The 22,013-nt window shown below is 44.6% G+C and overlaps 1 protein-coding gene across 1 annotated transcript in view; it reads left to right on the forward strand.

Annotated features, from left to right (window-relative positions):
• Positions 1 to 22,013, forward strand: part of STON2 (stonin 2) — a 67,500-nt gene that overhangs the window by 5,070 nt on the left and 40,417 nt on the right. The window contains exons 2-4 of the mRNA XM_028718220.2: positions 7,910 to 8,114; positions 9,577 to 9,840; positions 13,348 to 13,545. Of these exons, the coding sequence (XP_028574053.2) occupies positions 8,027 to 8,114; positions 9,577 to 9,840; positions 13,348 to 13,545 (550 nt within the window). The 5' untranslated portion in view covers positions 7,910 to 8,026. The remainder of the gene's footprint in view (positions 1 to 7,909; positions 8,115 to 9,576; positions 9,841 to 13,347; positions 13,546 to 22,013) is intronic.

A 22,013-nucleotide genomic window follows, 5' to 3' on the forward strand; every position in this document is an offset into this window, starting at 1 on the left:
GTTTTGCACATACATATTTTATAACCACCCAATTTACAGAGGCTTCCTTCCATTTGCTTTGTCAAAATGTTCCGTGTGGGAAGCATCACATTCTTTCGTGTTTACTACTCAAACTGACTTTTTCTGCTTGCAGTCTTTTCTGCTCAGTCCTAGTGTGAAGAAAGTAATTTTGCATGAATTGTAAATGAAATAAGAAAATGCCCACAAGCACTGCCAGGGAAGGGCAGGGAGAGCGAGACTGAGACCGACCATTAGTGGGGAAGGATATGCCTCTAGAATAACCACACCTACCATTTTCTATGCATTTTTAATCCATCATGTCCATTATCCCTCCAGGCTTACTAATTGTTGCAAATTAATAACACCAGTGCAGGAATGTATATCAGTATCTGACTTCATCATCTGGAAATACCACTGTGTAGCACTGGATGTTGCGGTATCAGACCAAGTGCCAGTGACTGGTCACGTTGGGCAGTGGCCAAGGGCCCCAGAGGCTGAGAAGGACCTCTCACCAGTCCATCCTAATGGGCCCTAGGACTACCATCTTAGCAGTACGTTAGCAGCCATTTTTGAATGGGAGTGAAGCTTCCATCCACAATGGCTTCCCACTATCTTAATTTACTTCCACCCATGGATCTATAAATGTATAAAATCTAGAGATTTTGTCAGTGCTATTTTTCTAGAAAAAGAGGTGCCATGAACACCTCCCTTGTTTTCTTAGAACAGTACAGTGGTACCTCGGGTTACATATGCTTCAGGTTACAGACTCCGCTAACCCAGAAATATTACCTTGGGTTAAGAACTTTGCTTCAGGATGAGAACAGAAATTGTGCTCCGGCGGCGTGGCAGCAGCAGGAGGCCCCATTAGCTAAAGTGGTGCTTCAGGTTAAGAACAGTTTCAGGTTAAGAACGGACCTCTGGAATGAATTAAGTACTTAACCCGAGGTACTACTGTAATGGCACCCACTTGAGAGATGACGGAATGGAGTTCCGGCAAGTTCTGGCTGAGAGAAAGCCCTGGTTTTCATGGATATATAGGCCAGCATTGCTGCCCACTACTAAAGTGCCTTCAGGGAATCTGGCTGTTGGCATGCAACCAAGGAAACGGGGGCAATTGGCAGATCCCCAGCTGGTTCCCCCAGCTGGTGTGCCGGGCGATCTCCGGTCCTTGGTGCAGCATCTGCGACCCAAGCTTCAGAAGCTAGGGCACGCTACTCAGCAGAGTAAACGCTACGCAACAGGGTGGTAGGAGAAGTTGTGTGAGCATATTTACAAGCAGTTTATTCGGCATACATCCGGACAAAACGAAACATGTCTGATCTCCTTCGTGTCCAAAGCAAGGAAGCAAAAGCAAAAGCTATACACAAACAGAAGTTCCCAGCAAGCTGTGCTGGAGTGTAAACAGACATGTGACACAACAATTCCACACTTCTGTTCTTAAGGTGGAATGGAATATCCCAACACTGGCAGGGAGTGGTGTTGCTGCTCTTGCAACAACAGGAGAAAAATACTGTGTGACCTGTGATGGGGGGTAGTATTGATGAAGTATTGCTTCAAGCCTTCAAATGACCTTCAGGAATGAGGAATATCACAGTCCAGTGTGTTATCTTGCTGAGCAGGGCAGTAGGAAAGGGAACACAGTTTTTCCCAAAGCAGAGCTGGATCTGCCAAGTGTGTAAGGGAAATAGGAATATAAAGGTAAAGGTAAAGGTACCCCTGCCCATACGGGCCAGTCTTGACAGACTCTGGGGTTGTGTGCCCATCTCACTTAAGAGGCCAAGGGCCAGCGCTGTCCGGAGACACTTCCGTGGCCAGCGTGACCACCGTGGTCACGTGGCCAGCGTGACAAAGCTGCATCTGGCGAGCCAGCGCAGCACACGGAACGCTGTTTACCTTCCCGCCAGTAAGCGGTCCCTATTTATCTACTTGCACCCGGGGGTGCTTTCGAACTGCTAGGTTGGCAGGCGCTGGGACCGAGCAACGGGAGCGCACCCCGCCGCGGGGATTCGAACCGCCGACCTTTCGATCAGCAAGCCCTAGGCGCTGAGGCTTTTACCCACAGCGCCACCCGCGTCCCTAAATAGGAATATATCTCAGTTCTTATTTCATGTGGTAGAGTAACCTTTGTCCCCTGGCCCTGTTTGATCTTGCCCTTGGTTTAGAGTAGCCATCCCCAGCTTGTTGCTCTCCATCAGCCCTGGCCAGGGATAATGGGAGTTTTAGTCCAAAGATATCTGCAGGTTTGGGAAGGCTGGTTTAGAACATTTTAACAAGCAAGGTTTATACATGGGTCTACAATCCTCTCCATGCCATTGATATATGCCATACAGCAGTAATCCTATTTGAGCTTTGACGAACCAGCTGTGCATTTGCTACGAAAACCGTCTTTTAATTTTCAGTGCCATTATGTAATGGGAAGATGTGCTGTAATACAGCATCAATGTTAAAACACCGAGACTCAATAAGTAACGTTTCAAGCTGATTATTTCCATAACTGGATTTTCTTTTTAATGGTCAAAGCAATAGTTTCCTGCCATGTCTCTAAAGGGGCTTTTTCACTGGAGAACACTGCTTGCTGTGAAGTAATACGTTTTGATTCTTATTGTGCTACAGTACCTGGTTAAATCTCAACAGAGCCATAATTCTAAACACAGTGGGGTTGAATTCTCAGCAGATCCACATCAGTTAGTGCTGTAACTCGTTACTTTATATTGGCGGTCAACTAATGCAATGGAAATAGCTGAGACTCTTATGGCACCTTGAAGACCCATAAGTATAGGGTAACATAAGTTTTTGTGGCCAAAAAAGATTGTTTCAGCTTCCTGCTCTTCAAAGAGGCACCAGATGCCAAAAGTCATATGCTGACAGGGCCACCACACCTGCAGGTACTCGTGTTTTTCATGCACATCCACTAAACCTCAGATCAGTGCAGCATTTCAGATACGGGCATGCACAGTCCCAAGCCATTTGAGGCTTTGCAGGAAAGTAGTAGCACCTTTAAAAGCCCAGAAATGAGCAAGACAAAATAGGGTGAAATTACACTCTGATCCTCCTGCCAACCTAGCAGTTCGAAAGCATGTCCAAGTGCAAGTAGATAAATAGGTACCGCTCCGGCAGGAAAGTAAACGACGTTTCCGTGTGCTGCTCTTGTTTGCCAGAAGTGGCTTAGTCATGCTGGCCACATGACCTGGAAGCTGTACGCCGGCTCCCTTGGCCAATAAAGCGAGATGAGCGCCGCAACCCCAGAGTCGGCCACGACTGGACCTAATGGTCAGGGGTCTCTTTACCTTTACCTTTACACTCTGATCGCCCAGCCGCAGACCTGTCTCATTTCATTTCACTTTTAATTTGTATACCTTCTTTCTATATTGCTGTAAAACATGGCGGCTTACAAGCTGAAGAAACAACGAAATAGACAGGAGAGATCAAGAGTTTGGCAACAATATTGTGGACCATTATACTTTTCCAGTTCTGTAGACCACGATGGCTGTGGCCAAATCCCTTTTCCCAGGAAAGGGTGCAATAGCCAAAGCTGGTTAAAGGCACTGATACTCAACCGTGTAGGTGTGCCAGATCAACAAGCGCTAACAACCTGTGAGACAACCTGCGACACCTAACCAACAGCATTTGCATCTTAAATGGATTAAATTTCATTTAAGTGCACATCTAGTCCTTTATTGATATCAAACATTAGTTTAGGATTTCTAGTCTTCCTAGGATCTGATGAAAGCAAGAGGTAAGACTAGGTGTCAGCTGTGTGCTGGCTCCTCACCCCAAATCTCTCCTGATAATTGCACCAAAAATTTCACGTTGCTACTTCACTTGCTTTGTCTGATGGGTTGCTGTCTTTTCCACGTTATAAAATATTTGTTGTTTTGGAATTTTACAGACTTGGGGGCAGGGCTTTGCTTGAAGGAGGACTTGAGACTAAGACAGTACAGTGAAGTGGGTACAGAAATGTGCTCTTATTTCTTTACCTCTTCCTGCCACCATTGTGCATTTTTTTCATTGCCCCTCTGAATTCCAGGTAGGGCTGCGGGGGAGGGAATCCCGTCTGGACCCTGGAGAGCGGCTGCAAGTCAGTGTAGGCAACACTGAGCTAGGTGGAGCAATGATCTGACTCAATATAGTGCAACTTCCTATGTTCCTGTTACTCTTCGGAGTTGAAATGAAGGGGTAGTTTAGCTAAGAATCTGAAAATGTGCATCACTCGGTGACCGACATCTCAAGTGCATGTGAAATGGCGATAAACTGAATTGAAAGCCTGCTGACCTTGCAGTTTATCTAAAACTTGCTGCATGTAGGGCCTCCAGCAAATGATTACTCCAGAGTGGTAAAATAATATTACTTTTACCACTATTGAGGGCAGAGACAGCTCCAGGTTTGAGGGGGCAAAGAGCCCACAAGTATTGGCCCCTTAGGGGTAGGGGCAAGAGCACTTCTCATTTCCTACAATGCCCCTGATGTAGCATCACTGTGCAGCATATCGGGAAAATAAATGGCAGCTTCCAAACCCAGGTTAAGTATCAGTGGTTGACGTTACTGAGATGCTGGGACTTTGACAGCTGCCTGACGACAAGAGCAGCTTGCAGATTGTTATGGGAGAGAGCACAATTTGATCTGTTTGCCTTGGGCACCTAAATGACTTGGGTCTGTCTGTGAAGGAGTGATGGTTTAGGACACCCCTTGGACAAAACCCCTCTCCTGCTGGGGTGTGGGCCATCAGCAGGATGCATGAACCATGCTGACTTCTGACACCGGCCTTGATAGCATTGCAGTGGCTTGCCTGCTAGTCTCTTGAGTTAGATCTCAGGGTTTGGAAAAAGAGGAAAAGTTATGCCCCTGTGCTGTGCTGGGACTCTGCCATCCAAACCCTCAGAGCTACTGTATGGGCGTTCAGTGACTCATAGGGTCATTAGGGTCTTGCTCATATATTATGAGTCGCTTCTGTGGTTGGATACTCCTCCATTAAGACTATTTTGGGCACAAGAGCTGTTTTCATTTTGCAGATGAAATACCCAACCCTTCTTTCAGGCATGGCCTAACATGAATAGTGGCACTCAGTCACACCTGTTGCTCACTTCATCCCAAAAGCAAGGAGGAATACTGTCAGAATTCAGCCGTTAAAAGACCAAGAGTTTTGTTTTCCATGTTTAAACTCTCGGTCTTGATGAATTTTCATTTGGTTGTGGGAGGGGATATATTTGGCATGTTTCTTTTTTATGGAAGTGGAAAGGGAGTGGTGACAGGTAAACATGGTCACAGTGAGGAGAAACAAATCTGCCTCCGCAACGGGCCTGCTTCATCCTCTCTCCTTTCACAGGTTTTTCTTGGACACTGAAAGAAAAGAGAGCATTCTCCTCAGCTCCCTGAGCGTGTGAAACTCTTGATAAAGCCTTTTGCCTGTTCGCGTCCTGCTCTCTTCAGATTTCGTTCAGGACTTTCTCAGCTAGGCTGCTTTGGGAGAGGGCAATGCTCTGTTAAAAAATGACTCACATTACAGATGCTTCAGCAAGCCAAAAGAATGGTTCAATTGGTCAGGTGGGAAAAACAGCAAAATATTGAGGTCAGTCTATCCCTCCCTCTCTCAGGGGCAAACCCAAAAAGAGCACACGACATGCCTGCGACCTTAAATGTCTTGAAAAGAGTTTTCTGTAACTGGCATGCCTGTTTAAACAGCAAGTGTGAGCCATGGCTTCAAAAACTGCTTCTGGGGCTGAGCTCTGATTAACTCTTGACTCAAATTAAGTCCACCTGGCTAGAGTCCGCCTCCTCCCACCCCCACATTATCCATCCTTATCCAGCTTCCTTGTCCCTGGCAGGGAAACAAGCTGGCAAGTTTTCTTCACAGTTGTGAAGTTTTCAGTAAATCACTCTTCACTCTCTTTTCCCATCAGAACGTTACACTGCCTTAAAGTATTGAGTACACACACAAAAAGTTCTCGGTAGAAATAGAAAGATTATTAAAAGTAGGGGCCAGGAGATCGGGGCCTCCTGAAAAACGGGGCTTGGGTTCCCTAGGAAACCTAACACTGCCCCTTTCCCTGTGACATGTTAGTTACCAGATTATTTTAAGAAGTGATACTGCAGAGTTATGGTATTTATTTTATGTAGTTCAAAGAACAATTACCTACCTCTCCAAGGAACATGCAGCAATTCATTGGTTTAATGCTGACCCCATTTGCTAGTTGGTTTTGCAAAACTCTTCCAGTTCTTTCTACTCTGCACTTTTAAACTCTTTAGCACTGGATAGCTGGGCAGCATACACAAACAGGGCTGTGGTTTCAAATTCAGTTTATCAGTGGAAACCTCTGGTTACAAACTGTGCTTAAACTGTGCTGTAAAAAAAACATGGATTTGGTATTGGAATCTGGTCATGGAGGTTGTTAGGAAGGAGCTGGGATTGCTCTTGTAGCAAGAAACCTAGATCCCATATTTGGTATTGTGGGACGCGGGTGGGACTGGGACGCGGGTGGTGCTGTGGATTAAACCACAGAGTCTAGGACTTGCCGATCAGAAGGTTGGCGGTTCGAATCCCTGTGACGGGGTGAGCTCCCGTTGCTCGGTCCCTGCTCCTGCTAACCTAGCAGTTCGAAAGCACGTCAAAGTGCAAGTAGATAAATAGGTACCGCTCCGGCGGGAAGGTAAACGGTGTTTCCGTGCGCTGCTCTGGTTTGCCAGAAGTGGCTTAGTCATGCTGGCCACATGACCTGGAAGCTGTACGCCGGCTCCCTCGGCCAATAAATCGAGATGAGCGCTGCAACCCCAGAGTTGGCCACGACTGGACCTAATGGTCAGGGGTCCCTTTGCCTTTATCTTTTACTTTCCATAAGATCAGGATGCTACTTGAAGATGATTTGTTGTTCCATAAGGTCTTCTTTGAAGACCAGCTTTATTTAAGTCCATGTAGTTATTGGAACTGGAATTTCAAGATCTAGATTTTTCCAAGTGGAAACTCTCAACTTCAGCCAAATAAATAGAGGTAAACATTTCCTTTTGAACACTTTGGTACTCGGAGCAAATAGAGAGAAAAGATTGTGGCATAATCCAACTATTTTAATCTCCATTTAAATCTCTTTAGTCTAGGACAATATTCCCCAGCTTGGTGCCCTCCAGATTCTATAGACTCCAACTCCCATCATCCTCAGGCAGCATTGCCAGAGGTCAAGACTGATGGGACTTGCAGCCCCAAAAACATTCGGAGAGTACTATATTTGGGAAAACTTTTGAATTTATTTAGAAGCCTTAATCTCCCTCAGTTTAAATGTTACCTTGTCAAAAGAGCTAAATTCCAGAAAAAATATGTTACCTGATTTACACTTACACTTACTTACACAAATTCCATATGCAAGCAACAGTAGACCTCCTTCAGAATCGCACAGGGCCAGCCCAATCCATTTTGCCATTTGAAGCAAGACTAGTAATAGTTGGTTTTTATCCCTGCCCAGCCAAAACATCTCTAGGAATTTCACAAGAAGTTACTGAATCTCCAATAAGATTGGCATAACATCTTTATTTCAAGGAAGTTACTTTGGAATAAAACATGCCCAAACCATCCAGTCGTGTTTTATTCTGCAAAGGCGGCAGACTCGGGGAATGAATGAAACAATAGAAAAGTGCTTAAGCAAGCATACCCCAATATCCTTCCCTCTCCCTTAGAAATGTCTGCTTTCTTTTTTAAAAATGAAAGCTAAGGGCATACTCAACCCCCAAATCCTACCCCTTCTACCCATTTGTCAGGAGCTCACAAGCCTGAAATTTGCTCTCTCCTGCTGTAGTTCAGTAGCACTTTCCTGTATGTTTTCCACAGCAAATGGTATTCAGAGACACTAATCTTTTCTAGTAGCCATTTATACCCTTGTACAATCAAATTGTGGATTTCTAATCTTTTTTTTCCCCCTCCTTACAGCTGCTGTGTCAGGAATGAAATGATTTTTTAAAAAAATGACAACTTTGCAACAAAGAGGGCTGTCTGCTGTCTACTGTCTGCCAGTGATGTGAAGATGAGTAGCGACTTGCAGCGAGCATGACATCACTAGCCAACGTAATTGCTTCCCAGCAATCAGAGTGGGTCTCCTTCAACGATGGGCTGCTGCTACCGGTTGCCTCCCAGGGTAGGCAAATTCCTTCCCTCTGATGAAATAGGTTGTTGCTGTATCTTGATATAAATAAGTTAGTCAAAGGAAACAAGGCAACTCTTTTACTCCAATCCAAAGCCCTCTGTGGGTTGTACTTAAACACAAGTGTTTTTCCCCCCCTTTTAACAAGTGCAGCCTCTTCTCCATTCATTAAGGATAGGCACAAACTGATGGGTCTTCCTCCCATGGGGTTTTGTGTTTTCCCAGTTGCATGTCGCACACAGGCCTACTAAAATGGAGGAGCTCCTTGCATGAATAGGAATTGTTTGTGCTCAGGGGTGGACCGTCCCATTTCACTGCCTGAGGTAAAACAGGAAGCTGTTCCACCACCCCACCAAAGCCTCGCTTACTGGGGTCTCGCAGCAGCTTCCGGTGAGATATTGTGAGAGCTCACAAAAGCTCTTTGAGATCTTGCCAGAGTTCCATGAGATTTTGCAAGATCTGGCTGGAAGTTACCATTGCACAGCCCCACCAGCAAGAGTACCCTCCCCCCCCCATGGGATTCTGCAACCCAAGGCAGCAGCTTCAGTCTACCTCATGGGCAGGCCAGCCCTGCTTCAGCAGTAGTTGTGACTTTTACTAGCATGAGTCTGTATAGTGCAAATCCAGTGTGAAGTAATGGATAGAGCAGGGATGAAGAGCCTGTGGTCCTATAGACGTTGCTGGACTCCAGCTCCCATCAGCCCCAGCCAGTTCGGCTGATAGTCAAGGATGATGGGAGCTGTAGTCCAGCAACATCTGGAAGGCCACAGGTCTCCCAACTCTGAGATAGAGTGTTTCAGACTCAGAACTAGGTTGAATTCCTTCTTCAACTCATAGGGAGAACTTGAGTCAAACACTCTATCAGCCTATCTTACCTTAAAGCTTAGTTATGAAGTTAAAATGGGGTCACCCTAAGCTCCTTGGAAAGACAGGCTAGATGAAAGTAGCTAATGGATTCGATTACATGTGGGTAGCTATGTTCCGTTTCTATATACCACCTCAATGTGTTATAAGAAACTTGTTCTGGGGAGGGGAAGCAGCCCTGTGCTGAGCTTCTCCTGCTCCTCTGTAACATCTAGTTCAGGGTTGAGGAATCTGCAGCCTCCAGATATTGCTGGTCTACAAGTCCCTCACTCCCAAGATGAGTAGTCGAAACTGCATTTAAGCTGTGTGTTTGCCCACCCCACCTTCACATCATTTCAGGCAGGGATGGATACTTGCTCAGTATAATGACACTGCGACACAGTATAACATGTACCAGGCATTACAAAGTTTCTTTAATGGTGGAAAGGAGAATGACTCAACATGGGGTGCCATGTTTCTTATAACAGGTAGTTTCACTCAGAAGCATAAAGCTGTAACATTGCCCTATACACATTGAACATTTACAAATGATGAAAAAGGATGTTTAAAAATTCCTTGTTACTTCTACATTATATTGTGATTCTTCTTGCAGGCCAAGCTGGAGAACCTCTTGAAAGGTTTCTGTCCTCCTCTGATACTTCTTCTGAAGGCATCCAAAACCTGGATGGAGAATTTCAGACACTTGCACATGCTGAGCTGGGAGATGGAATGGACAAAACTGCTGCAGACTCTGTGTCTGTATGTTTGCTTGAAAACCACCCGTCTCCAAAGCCTGATCTGTCTTCATCATTCAGCACATGGGTCCAGTTTGAAGATGCACCCTGGCCTAGCACTTCACCAGAGAATGCACATACAGGTTGGAATGTCACACTATACTGAAGTCTATTACAGTAATGCTTGCAAATGATTCCAGGTTCAGTCCCTGGCATTTTCAGGTAGGGCTGAGAGAGGCTCTTGTCTGAAACCCTCAAGAGCCACTTCTTGTGAATAACACCGAGCTGGAATGATCCTGTGATGGAGCAGCAACAGACTGCATTGATGCAGCTTATGTGTGCTTAGATCATTGACCTCATGAATAATACCCAACCTGACACAGTTTGGGGGCTTCTCTGATATTTTATCTAGGTTTCTACATACCAGACTTCTTATGGCTTTGTTCTGCAGGGTAGTTAGTCCCTTGCTAAAATAATTAAGAAGCCATCCCCTAGGCCTTGCCCCCACGCATTCCACAGATATTTTGGCTTGTTTATTGTCAACATCGCAAGTGAATCACATACACACACACCACATGCACAGAGTGTCTAAAAGACTATCTGCTACTTCATATAAACCTACCTACTCTTTAGCTGTTTCAGAGACTGTGTTGCTACTCCCTTCAAAGTTGAGATGTTGGCAACTGGAGAAAGGGCATTTTCAGTAGTGAAATTTTGCTCCTCCAGAGATACTTGACTGGTGCACACTTTGCTAACTTTAGAGTACTGGGTAAATATATTATTATTATCCTGAGTTTTTAAGGGATGATACGATACTGATGATTTTTACTGATGATTTTAGGAACACAGGAAATATGTGTTCCTGTGTTAGCAACACAGGAAATATACTGAGTCAGATTATTTGTCCATCTAACTTACTATTGTCTTCTCTGACTGGCAGGGGTTCAACACCTGCTACCTGATCCTTTTTTAGGTGGAGATGTCAGGCTTTGATCCAGGGGCCTTCTGCAGGGAAAGCTTGTGCTCCACCACTGTGCTATTATTTTTATTTAAAACCCCCTGTTCTGTGATTTCAATTCTTTTTTTAAATGCTAATTGTTGAATTTTTAAAGCTTTGTTGTTGGTTTCTTTGAAAGAATTTGCTAAAAGTGTTATTTTAAAAATAACACTTAATTTTCCCCCCCTCCAAAAAAATGTTTAATTATGCAAATGTATTGTGACACTAGTCCTGGGAAGGGTCACCAATGGCATGGGAAATAGCCACGTCAGTCATACAACTCATATGGTACCCTGATTGCTTATGCTCCCAGTGCAGCAAGGAACTCGGCCCTGTTTCAGTTCTCTCTTATATTGACATCACAATTCAATCAGATAAACTGCTGGGCAAAGCTGCACCCTGGAATGTAGCGAGGTATGAAAAGTAGAGCTAGAAAAGGCCTATTGTGACATCTGGATCACACTCCTCTCAAGGACTTTGTCTGATTCTAAGTGGCTCAAGTAACTAGGACTTTATCTCACATTCTTGGGGAGGCATTTTCACAGCAGAACAAACTTCACATAATGCCGATTGTGCTATCCGCTCTGAAACTGGCAAGTCTTGAGTAAGAGAATCTTACAGCTGAGGAAGAAGGAAAGCAATAACTGAAAATGATGAGAGCTTGATGGCATGCTGAAATTGGAACAAATTGTACTATCTTCGCTGCTGGAGGAAAAGTTTGCTATAAGCTCAGGTAGCTGAAGATTGAGGATGTATGTAATATACCTGGAACAAATTTGGAGAGAGAATTCTCAAGCAAGCTATTCTAGATCTCATCCACATCATACATGTAAAACATTGCTTTTAAGAGTAATAATGAATCCTGGGAACCGTAGTGCTAACCTCATAGAGCTATAATTCCCAGCACCCTTAACAAACTACAGTTTCCAGGATTCTCCATGACTGTTAAAATGGTAGAATAGTTCTTTAAATGTATGGTGTGAGTAGAGCTTGCTTCTAAAGACTATGAAGGTGCGTTCTTCTAACTGTGATTTTGGACATTTCAGATTATAGATGCTGTTTGCGCTTGAGGCTTATAAGGAAACATATCTCTGTTCAGACATTCTGAAATAGTGTGTACAGAGGGGAGATGAGGATCCCAGCTCTCCTCGCATCCCATGTATTAATAGTCTCTTTGCAGAGCAGGCAGGTATGCGGTTTTCATAGGTTTTTGTATACACATGTATAGGAAATGGGTTCCCTCAGTTCCTGCTTTCTGTAAACACACATTTAGGTATTTGCACTGCTTATATAGAACCAGCCACTGTAACTTAGGGTGATATTCAACACTGCACTACTATTCTGTCAATGCAAATATTTTTGCTTGCTGGATGGAATGTTCTCTCCCATCTTTTCCCCACAGGCTGATCTCCCCAGAGCAGATTTGGGGGAAATTCAAGGGGGGGGGGAGCCCTGTTACACTAGCAGAAGTCCTCTTCCAAGACTTCCGCTAGCCTACCAGGTTAGTTGAATCTGGCCCATGGAGTTCTCCAATGTGAGCCTTTTCTGCTGGCATCAATTCCCTTAAAACACTCTTAAAACTTCCTGGTAGCCTGGCATTAGGTGTGAGATTGTCACCAGTACTGGAGATGGACCAAACTGTTAACTAAGACTGTTTGTTTATCAAAGGGATAATTGTATACATAAGGAAAAGCTGATATATTGAGATTCACACGTGCTTGATGATGGTTTCCAAGGACGCAAGAGATGCTGTTGCTGAGACCTGCCTCTAAAAGGCTTTTGCATCAGACCAATTTCCCTGACATTCCTCCCCAGCCAAACTCACTCAAAACCCAGTTAACTACTGGGTACAATCTGCCTCTGACCCCAAAGCTCCTCTGGTTGTACTTCTGGCTTCTTGGACATTTCCCCTGTTTTAAAAAACCTGCATGTGTCCTCTTCTGTTAAAACCTTTACACAGTGCAGCCTATTCGCCTAACTCAGCCACCGACTGCCTTCTTCTGATCACAGCCACCAAAGCATTGTTAACACACTGGGGGGAAAGATACCATAATATTCAGGATTTCGCTGTCCACTTTCGCTTCAACTTTCTCTGTTCTTCGCCTCACACCTTCCTCATCAACTGTCGTTCCAGACTGACAGGTAAACTGCCCATTCTTCACAGACTAGAGCCTCCAACCAATCAGAGCCTCAGACCCATCGAATTTACTTGATCCCGGGCCCATCTATAAATATTAAAAGCAATTATCTCTTTCCCCTTTCGGAACTTGTATCCAAGCAGCTACTGCTAAACAGTCTTGCAGCACAGTAAACAGCACAAGGCCTTGGACTTTGACATTTACGCTCTGACATTAACAGAGGTTGCAGAAAGCACAAAACGCGTAGACAGACATACACAGCATTCCTCAGTCTACAACATGGTAGCAAGTGTTTTGGTTTTATATTAGAAGGCTTATAGCAAATGAGGAGCATTGATAGCATCAAATAACCAGCTACCCTGCAGAATACTCAGGCAGCATTTCCTTTCTTGAGGGAAACGTGATATAAGATGTTCTGCGCCATCAAATTACCTCTTTTGTCATGATTCACCTTTCCAGAACCCTTTTTATGCTGCCTAGTTCCACAAATTCCTTTCTTTCTTTCTTTTTTAAAGCCTTCTCTCCAAAAACATTCTGCTGGACGTGTCCCTCTTCGGGATCTTCTGAGAGAAGGCCTCTCACGTCAGACAACAGTTGGACAACTACTTCTGAGAACACCAGCAGCCCCAGTTTCACACCTTCCTATACTGACCTGCAGTCCATAAACACTGAAGACCTGACCAGTGGCAGAGCATCTGCAGCAGACTCAACCGGTAAGCAAGCTTTGTGCTTCCTTCCCCTTTCATAATAATAATAATAATAATAATAATAATAATAATAATAATAATATCTTTATTGTCATTGCCCCCTCTCGGGGACAACGAAATTACTTGGCTGCTCCATCCACCCAGGTAGGGCACTCCACACAAAATCAAATCAACTATAAAAACACTAATTAAAACAATACAGTATAAAACAGCAAGGAAGATTAGATGACTTTCAAAGTCCAGGCTTCCCATTCAGGGCCGAGATCGCTCTGGAGAAGAAGCTGTTCTTAAGACGGCTTGTTCTTGTCTTCATCGTCCTGTATCTCCGTCCCGACGGCAGGAGCTCGAAGAGACAGTGACCAGGATGCGATGGATCTTTTACTATGTCCAGTGCCTTCCTATGGCACCTTGTGGCATAAATCTGCTCTAAGGTGGAGAGTGGGCAGCCAACAATGCTCTCTGCTGCCTTAACAACTCTGCACAACCCCAACCTGTCCCGGGTAGTACAGCTTCCATACCACACACATAAGCCATAGGTGAGCACGCTCTCAATGGCACAGTGATAGAAGGCAAGCAGCAGTTTCTGCGGAAGATGGTTTTTCCTTAGAATTCTCAAAAAGTACAGTCTCTGCTGCGCCTTCTTCACAAGCCCCCTTGTGTTGACACTCCAGGACAGATCCTCTTGTAATTCAATGCCCAAAAATCTGAACGTTGTTACCCTCTCCACACAGACCCCATCAAGCAAAAGTGGCTGGACATTGCTCTTCTGTCTCCTGAAGTCCACCACAAGCTCCTTTGTCTTCCTTGTATTTATGAGCAAGTTGTTAGCTCTGCACCACTCTGTCAGCCGCTCCACCTCATCTCTATAGTCCATTTCACCCTCCCTTTCAGAGATGAGCCCAATCACGGTTGTGTCATCTGCAAATTTGACAACCCTATTACTAGGGTGAGCAGCGACACAATCGTACGTGTAGAGAGTATAAAGGAGTGGGCTGAGTACACATCCCTGTGGTGTTCCTGTGTTAGTCCTAAGCATACTAGAGGTATAAGGGCCCAACCGAACCCTCTGGGGGCGGTCTGACAAAAAGTCCAATATCCACCCACAAAGTGATAACGGAAGCCCCAGATCTTCCAGTTTAGACATCAGACGTTGTGGTAGAATGGTATTAAATGCCGAGCTGAAATCTAAAAAAAGCAGTCTGGCATAACCCCCCCGCTGCTCCAAATGTGCAAGAACGGCATGGAGGGCAATCGCCACAGCGTCCTCTGTCGATCTTTTCGTTTTATAAGCAAATTGGAATGTGTCCAGTCCCTCTGGTAGGCAGGCAATGACATAATTTCGTACCAGCTTTTCAAAGCACTTCATGATTATAGGTGTGAGTGCTACTGGACGAAAGTCATTCAGATCTTCCGGGTTAGATTTTTTTGCTATTGGAACGATAGTAGAGGACTTTAGGCAGGATGGAACAATAGCCTGGGCTAGGGATCGATTTAAGATCCCAGTGAAAACTCCTGCTAGTTGATCTGCACAGTCTCTCAATACCCTTCCAGCTACCCCATCTGGCCCTGTGGCCTTCCTTGGGTTGATTCCCTTCAACACCTTCCTCATCTCTTCTTTTTCCACAGAGACTACTACATTCCTTTGTACTGATGATGCTGATGGTGGCAAGGCCTTCACAGGGAGTGGTGGTGGTGGTGGTAAAGCCTCAGCAGGTGTTGCTGCAGATGTTACTTCAAAACGGGCAAAAAAGGCATTCAAATAAGGCATTCAAGGCATTCATTGGTCACATTTCCCTAAATAAACAGTTAACATTAGAATCTAAACTTGCAATGAATCCTGGATCAGCCTATTACAAATGCAGTATCATGATACAAGCTTCAGAAGATGGCTCGGTCAACTATTAGTTACCTTATTCTTGGTGCTCTTGCTGAACCCAGGACTGGCCTACCCATTTTATTAAGTCTTTTAAAGAACAGTTTACCCAAACAAACATAAAACAAGAATAAAAAGTGAAATAAATAAAAGGTATACTATATCATTATACGAGTTAACAATTACAATCCCGTTTATACTTCTCTGATGTGCAGGTTTTATTATTATCCAGATACATATATTCTTATTTTTAACCTACTATATTTTGTGTAAAAGTGTTCCAAATTTCTTTATACGTGTCCATGCAAAGTCTACATCTCTAAGCAATCGGTTCATAAATTGCAAGTGTAGTCATATCTTCAGTCCACTGATTAAATGGAGCCGTACACTTATCTTTCCGCTGCATCAGTATCAGTCTTTTGGCCCTATATGGTCCCCATATACGGGACGCGGGTGGCGCTGTGGGTAAAACCTCAGTGCCTAGGACTTGCTGATCGTAAGGTCGGCAGTTCGAATCCCCACAGCGGGGTGAGCTCCCGTTGTTCGGTCCCAGCTCCTGCCCACCTAGCAGTTCAAAAGCACCCCTGAGTGCAAGTAGATAAATAGGGACCGCTTTATAGCGGGAAGGTAAACGGCGTTTCCGTGTGCAGCGCTGGTGCTGGCTCTCCAGAGCAGCTTCGTCACGCTGGCCACGTGACCCGGAAGTGTCTTCGGACAGCGCCGGCTCCCGGCCTCTTGAGCGAGATGAGCGTGCAACCCTAGAGTCGGTCACGACTGGCCCTGACGGGCAGGGGTACCTTTACCTTTACCTTTAAAGGATGGCCCATCCATGAGATGGACTGAGGCAGCCACCTTGGGTGGCAGAATCCCATGGGGCAGTGCCCCTGTGTGAGCCCCGCCCACCCCACCACCACAGGAGAAGCAGAGAGAAGCGGCGGTGGCTTCCAATGAGATGTCTCCGAAAGCCACCACTGCATGATCCCGGTAAGCGAGGATTTGGCAAATGGGAGGCAGTGAGGTGGCACCTTCCCATTTTGCCTCAGGCAGCAAAACGGGGTGGGCCACCCCTGTGCCAGTTGTCAAAGAAGACCACTAGTGAGACTTATGAGAATGTTTTACAAATCAATTTAATCTGTAGTTAAAATATTCTAGTTGTTCAGCACATTCACCTTTCCTTCACTGACAAGGAGAAACTTCTAGCCCCCCCCGGGGGGGGGACACCGAGAATATTTTTTTAAGCGCTAAAGAAGACCTGATAACGTTTATGTCTTTAGCCCTGATCTTCCTGCTCTGCCCTTTCCTAGGCCAGATGAGGACTGTGGCCCTGGGGGGACTTTAACCTTTCCCCCCTCCCATGATGGCTGCTTATTGTGGGAGGGGGAAATCATGTACCCCAGGGCTAAAGGCATTGTATAACTTCTCATATATTGTACTTTGGCCCTAAGACAAAGGAAAAAGCAGAGAGAGAATCAAGACAACCTGTGGAGATATGTGATGAGATCTTTTGACTTTTTTAAAAAAACTTTTACTCAGCTGTTGTGGGGGGCAGACTTTTGGTCAGAGCAGCAGATCTGAGTGGGGGAGTTGTATAACCCTTTCTGTCTGTGCCATTTTTATAATATAAATCCCCTCCCCCTCCTCATCTGATATGAGCCTTACTTGGGGGATGGGGTGGAATACAGATAGATTACCTGCTTCCTCCATAGATTTTGCTCCTGTAGGATAAATAGTAGCTGGGGCATGATAGGGTTAATTAAACACCCCTCCACCCATTGTTGCTGGTTTGATTAAAATCTGAGTCCTCCACAGCTACTTTAAAGCTACATCTGTTTTGGTCAAGAGAGAGAAACAAATGGGCAGACCTGCATGATAAAGAATAATCAGAAGTAGATTCTGCCTTGCTGGAATGTTAAGCTGTGCCCTTGATATGCCCAGAGGTAGAAAGCACAAATATTGACACTAAAGCACATGAAGCCTGTGTTTGATCAAATTAAAAGCTGGACGTGGTCTGTGGCTAATTCATATGCAATTCATATGTGGCCTACTTCAGGGCAGTGAGGTGAACTTTTGACAAGCTTCAAGGATAGCTGTCCTAGATTTAGACCTTCACCTTTCCTAGGTAAAATTTACACAGTCACATACCAAGCAACCAGTGCTATCTGAATATTGTGGGAAGGATTTGCAAATAGATAAAAGTGTCTTTGCAGGATTTATCATGCTTACTTTGGGTCTCGGCTCTGCCATGCAATGTGGAAAGTCAAATATCTTTGCAATGGGCAGGAGTTCAGTTTGAAGTCGGGCACAGTTGTGTCAGACTTTGTATGGAAATTCTTGGTCTTCTGCTTCTGATTGAGGGGGAAAGAGCAACACAGCACCGAATTGTTCAGGTCCACAACTGCAAGATACCAGGCACCCTGGAAAGCTGGTTTAAATCCCCAGGAACTTCCTTTTAGTTTTACTAACAAGGAATTGGAAAATGTGAGCAACAGCCACTGAAAAAGTAGCCTGACTTCTAAAGGGTATATGACTTCAGTGGCTCAAAAATGACTAAGAGTAAGCCAGGGCTGGGCAAAGCTCTGCACTATGCAGGGCAGAAATGTATGTTTGAAGAGTTTTAGGGCACCACAGTGAGCTGATTTCTCATGGTGAATTAAATACACGTCTGAGAATCTTGCACTCTCTTGATGTGATCTTTCAAGTGGCTGGAGATCAAATTGGTGAGGTTTTAGCAGTAGCACTAACAGCTATTACTTGTAACTCGTTTCATATGCTCGAGTTATTGGAGTGGATGCATTGCCAACTATAAACACAAAGGTGGCATTTCCCATCATAATCCAGCAGTGCTTGATCCTGCTCTATCCTCAGGAATGGGCAGGACCACACATTGAGGGGGGGGGAAGGGAGGGTTCTCATGCTGAAATAAGAGATTCTGCTTCTTTGTAATATAATGTGGTTGCCTCAAAAGCATGGGAAAGGATGAGGAGATTGTACTGGTAAGAAGCACAAGAATGTGGTTTAGCAATGATGAGAGGTTTAGAGGATTGGTTTTAGGCCTAGCTGTTCTTAAGCACAAGGGGCTAATTGGAAGCAGATTTTGTGTAAAAGGAGAAGGGAAAGTCAGGGGGAAATATTGTAGGCTCAAATGTTGGCTTCTCCTCTTGTATGATTTCTTCCTAGATGCTCAGACAGGGTCTGTTGCAGTGTTTTTTCCACTTGGGGGGAAAATGTCACTAAGATGGAGTATCAGTGTGTCTGGTGCATCATTTTAGAAGCCCAGAATCCAAGCTGGCCATGAGTGATGGGTATAATAATACATTAGGGATGTCCAATTTAATTCTTGCTCCGTATGCTAGTTTGTATCAAACATGAATCATTCTAACTTACCTGTTTGGAGAGGAGAAAGCCCTAAAATATAAATCTTTGTATTTATATGTCAAACCCAAAGTTTCTGATCTTATTATTGAAATCAAATTACCTCTTTTCTTTCTTGTTAAAAAACCGCCAGGGGACCATGCCGTGTTCACACTTTTAGATCTTTTAAGCTCCCTGTTTTGCTGGATTTTAACCTATTTTTTAATTGTCCATTCCTGTAGGTGGTCTTTCTCTAATGTTGCTCATGCATAACCTCCTTGCAAATATAAGAGGAAGAGTTTGTTTTTCGCTCTGAGGCTAACTACTGGACGTATCAATGGCTTGATTCATTATAGGGCATCTTCCTATACTCCAATTTCCCTAGGAGTTTGCTTCTGTCATGAGAAAAAGGAGACAAGAGAGAACAGAAATCAAGGATAGGAGATCCACGAAAGCAGAGAAACAGGGCTGTTACGACCCAGAAGAGTGTGTATGGAACTCCTATCCAGTTGGAAGGCTTCAGAGCCTGTTGGAATTGGAAAGAAGTAGGAGACTCCTCACTCTTTCCCAATCATCTTATGCTCATTGAATGGCTGGATCTGCTGCTTCCAGTGGAGAGATTTGAGTTCTAGTTCAGTGGCAATAACTTGGTTCCCTATGACTTTTATTTTAAATCCTTTGGGCAGTTCTTACCTCAGACTCCCAACACTTTGCTGTTTTTTGTTTTTTAAAAAAACTTGATAGCAGATTGGAGTTAAGAGTGGGTTAGCTATTAAGAGTGAACTTTCAAAGATATTCCTGTGCGTGTTTACTGCAGATTGGGTGATCTCTGCATTACATACACAAATGGCAGCAAAGGTTGAGCTTTTGCCTACTATGAAAGAAACGCAGCGCTACTAAAGAGGATCTGTTGCTCTGATCAAGAGTTTCTCTGGTGGACCTGACTTTGGGTTATGTACGAGCATGTATCCCATCTTTACACTGGCACACAAGGTTATGGCATGCCTGTTCACAATATCATGGTCAGTAGGGTTATTCCTTTGGTGCAAAGTGCATTTTGACTTGTTCTTGGCGACTTCTGTTTAATACAGTTAGTGACTCATCTATATTGTTATGCTTTTATAGATCCTATATAGTGCAATAATTTCCTACTTCCCCTTCTCATTAACAAGCTCACACACTCTGGAGGAGAACAAAGCAATGTATTTTGCCACTGGCATTCTGGCTTCTTTGGCTGAAATCACCAGTTGGCTTGAAACCTGAGTTCCAGGCTGCACTAGAGTACGTAGGTAGGCGCCTGTACAGACACCTACTGGCTCCAGCCTTGAGGTTTACAGATAGTTATCGCAGAGGCGCAGAAATGGGAATTGAAATTAAAAAGAACACTACTGTAATTTCCTGAAGTGCCCTGAAGCAGGTTTTGGAGCAAAGATATAATTTCATAGATCTGCATGAATGGTGTGAATGCAGACAATTTAACCCCTGGGCTGCCTTCAGCGATTTTGGAAATGGGAGAGAGTAGAACCTTCCTGATGCTATCATGGAAATAATTGATCACACTTCAGATTTAATGCAGAATTGAAAGCATGTTTCCTCATAAGTGTGACCTGTTGAATTCAGTGGACCTTTTTTTTTTTGAATAGCAATATAAGTGTGATTAGGACTGCAGGATATTTATTTTATTCTGTTTCATTTTAAGGTTGAAATTACACTGCATCATGTTTAGTATGGAAGAGCCACTGAAGGTACTGAAGTGGATCGCAAATTGCGTTTTTGGCTTAGTTGAAATCCCATTTCAGCAAGTTACTTATGAGAAGGGGCCTCACTCCCAGGACTCATGGAAGGGCAATGATCATTTGAAATTACTTGCATGTGAATAGTCACATGTGAATGTTGACAGTCCCTGATAAATGTATTGAGAGCTGGGACTGTAGGAGGCCACTTTAAACTGATTCAGGCCAATGATCCACCTGCTTCAGTATTGTCTCCAATGTTAGCAGCCCTCCAGGATTGAAGATGGGAGTCTTTCCCAGGTCTAACTGGAGATGGCAGGAGTAGAATCTGTGGCCTTCTGCATGTGCTCTTCCCCCCCAAAGTCCAGCATTCACTGCTGCATGTCCTGTAAAGGTAAAGGGACCCCTGACCATTAGCGCCAGTCGTGGCCGACTCTGGGGTTGCGGCGCTCATCTCGCTTTATTGGCCGAGGGAGCTGGCGTTTAGCTTCCGGGTCATGTGGCCAGCATGACTCAGCCGCTTCTGGCGAACCAGAGCAGCGCACGGAAACACCGTTTACCTTCCCGCCAGAGCAGTACCTATTTATCTACTTGCACTTTGACGTGCTTTCGAACTGCTAGGTTGGCAGGAGCAGGGACCGAGCAACGGGAGCTTACCCCGTTGCAGGGATTCAAACTGCCGACCTTCTGATCAGCAAGTCCTAGTCTCTGTGGTTTAACCCACAGCACCACCCGCGTCCCTTGCTGCATGTCCTTACTTGTGAGCTATAGACTGGTAACTGCTTACAGTCTTTTTTGTTTTATAAAAAACAAACATGAATATATCCTCTGGTGTACCTCCGTCACTCAGAAAAGGTCAAACTGCATATCCATGATTGGATTTTCCTTCTTTGAAAAAGCTCACAGGAGAGGAGGGATGTTATAACCTTTTACTTGTTCACCGTTTCCCCAGTCTCATCTCCATCCTTAAGGTGCAGCTAGCTCCCATTAAAGGCGGGGGGGATACTCAACAAGTACATAAAGTGCTGTTAACAGCAACAAATTTGGAGCACAAACTGTATTAGTATCTCCCTTCACCTGTAACTCTCTGCAGTGCGCAAGAAACACTGCTGTGCAGAGTGTTGACTTCTGCATCCATGTTCAAGCAGATTATACGCCTTGTGTTTTATATACAGATTAAAAACACATGCCTTGTGTTCTATATACAGATTCTAGCTGGTAGAATTGCACCTGTATGCCTCTGAGTGAGAAAGTAACTACTATCTGTATAAGGACTAAGGACTGGGTGTCAGAACGAGGTGGGCAAAAGCAAGATGATGGCCATTATCACTGATTCCGAAGCTCTGCAAAACAGACCTTTCCTGTACTGTAAAAAGACTTGGCTCTGAAAGTGGGGCAGTTAGATTCCCCCACAGTGCTTTGCAGAGCCTCCTTTGTGGCAGGGTGTTCTCTAATCGTGCAGTATTAGGATCTGGTTGGGAAGCTTTGCACAAAAGAACTTAGGGGCTCTGGAGGCT

This window comes from Podarcis muralis, chromosome 1 (assembly GCF_964188315.1).
Source record: "Podarcis muralis chromosome 1, rPodMur119.hap1.1, whole genome shotgun sequence".
Taxonomy (NCBI): Eukaryota; Metazoa; Chordata; class Lepidosauria; order Squamata; family Lacertidae; genus Podarcis; species Podarcis muralis.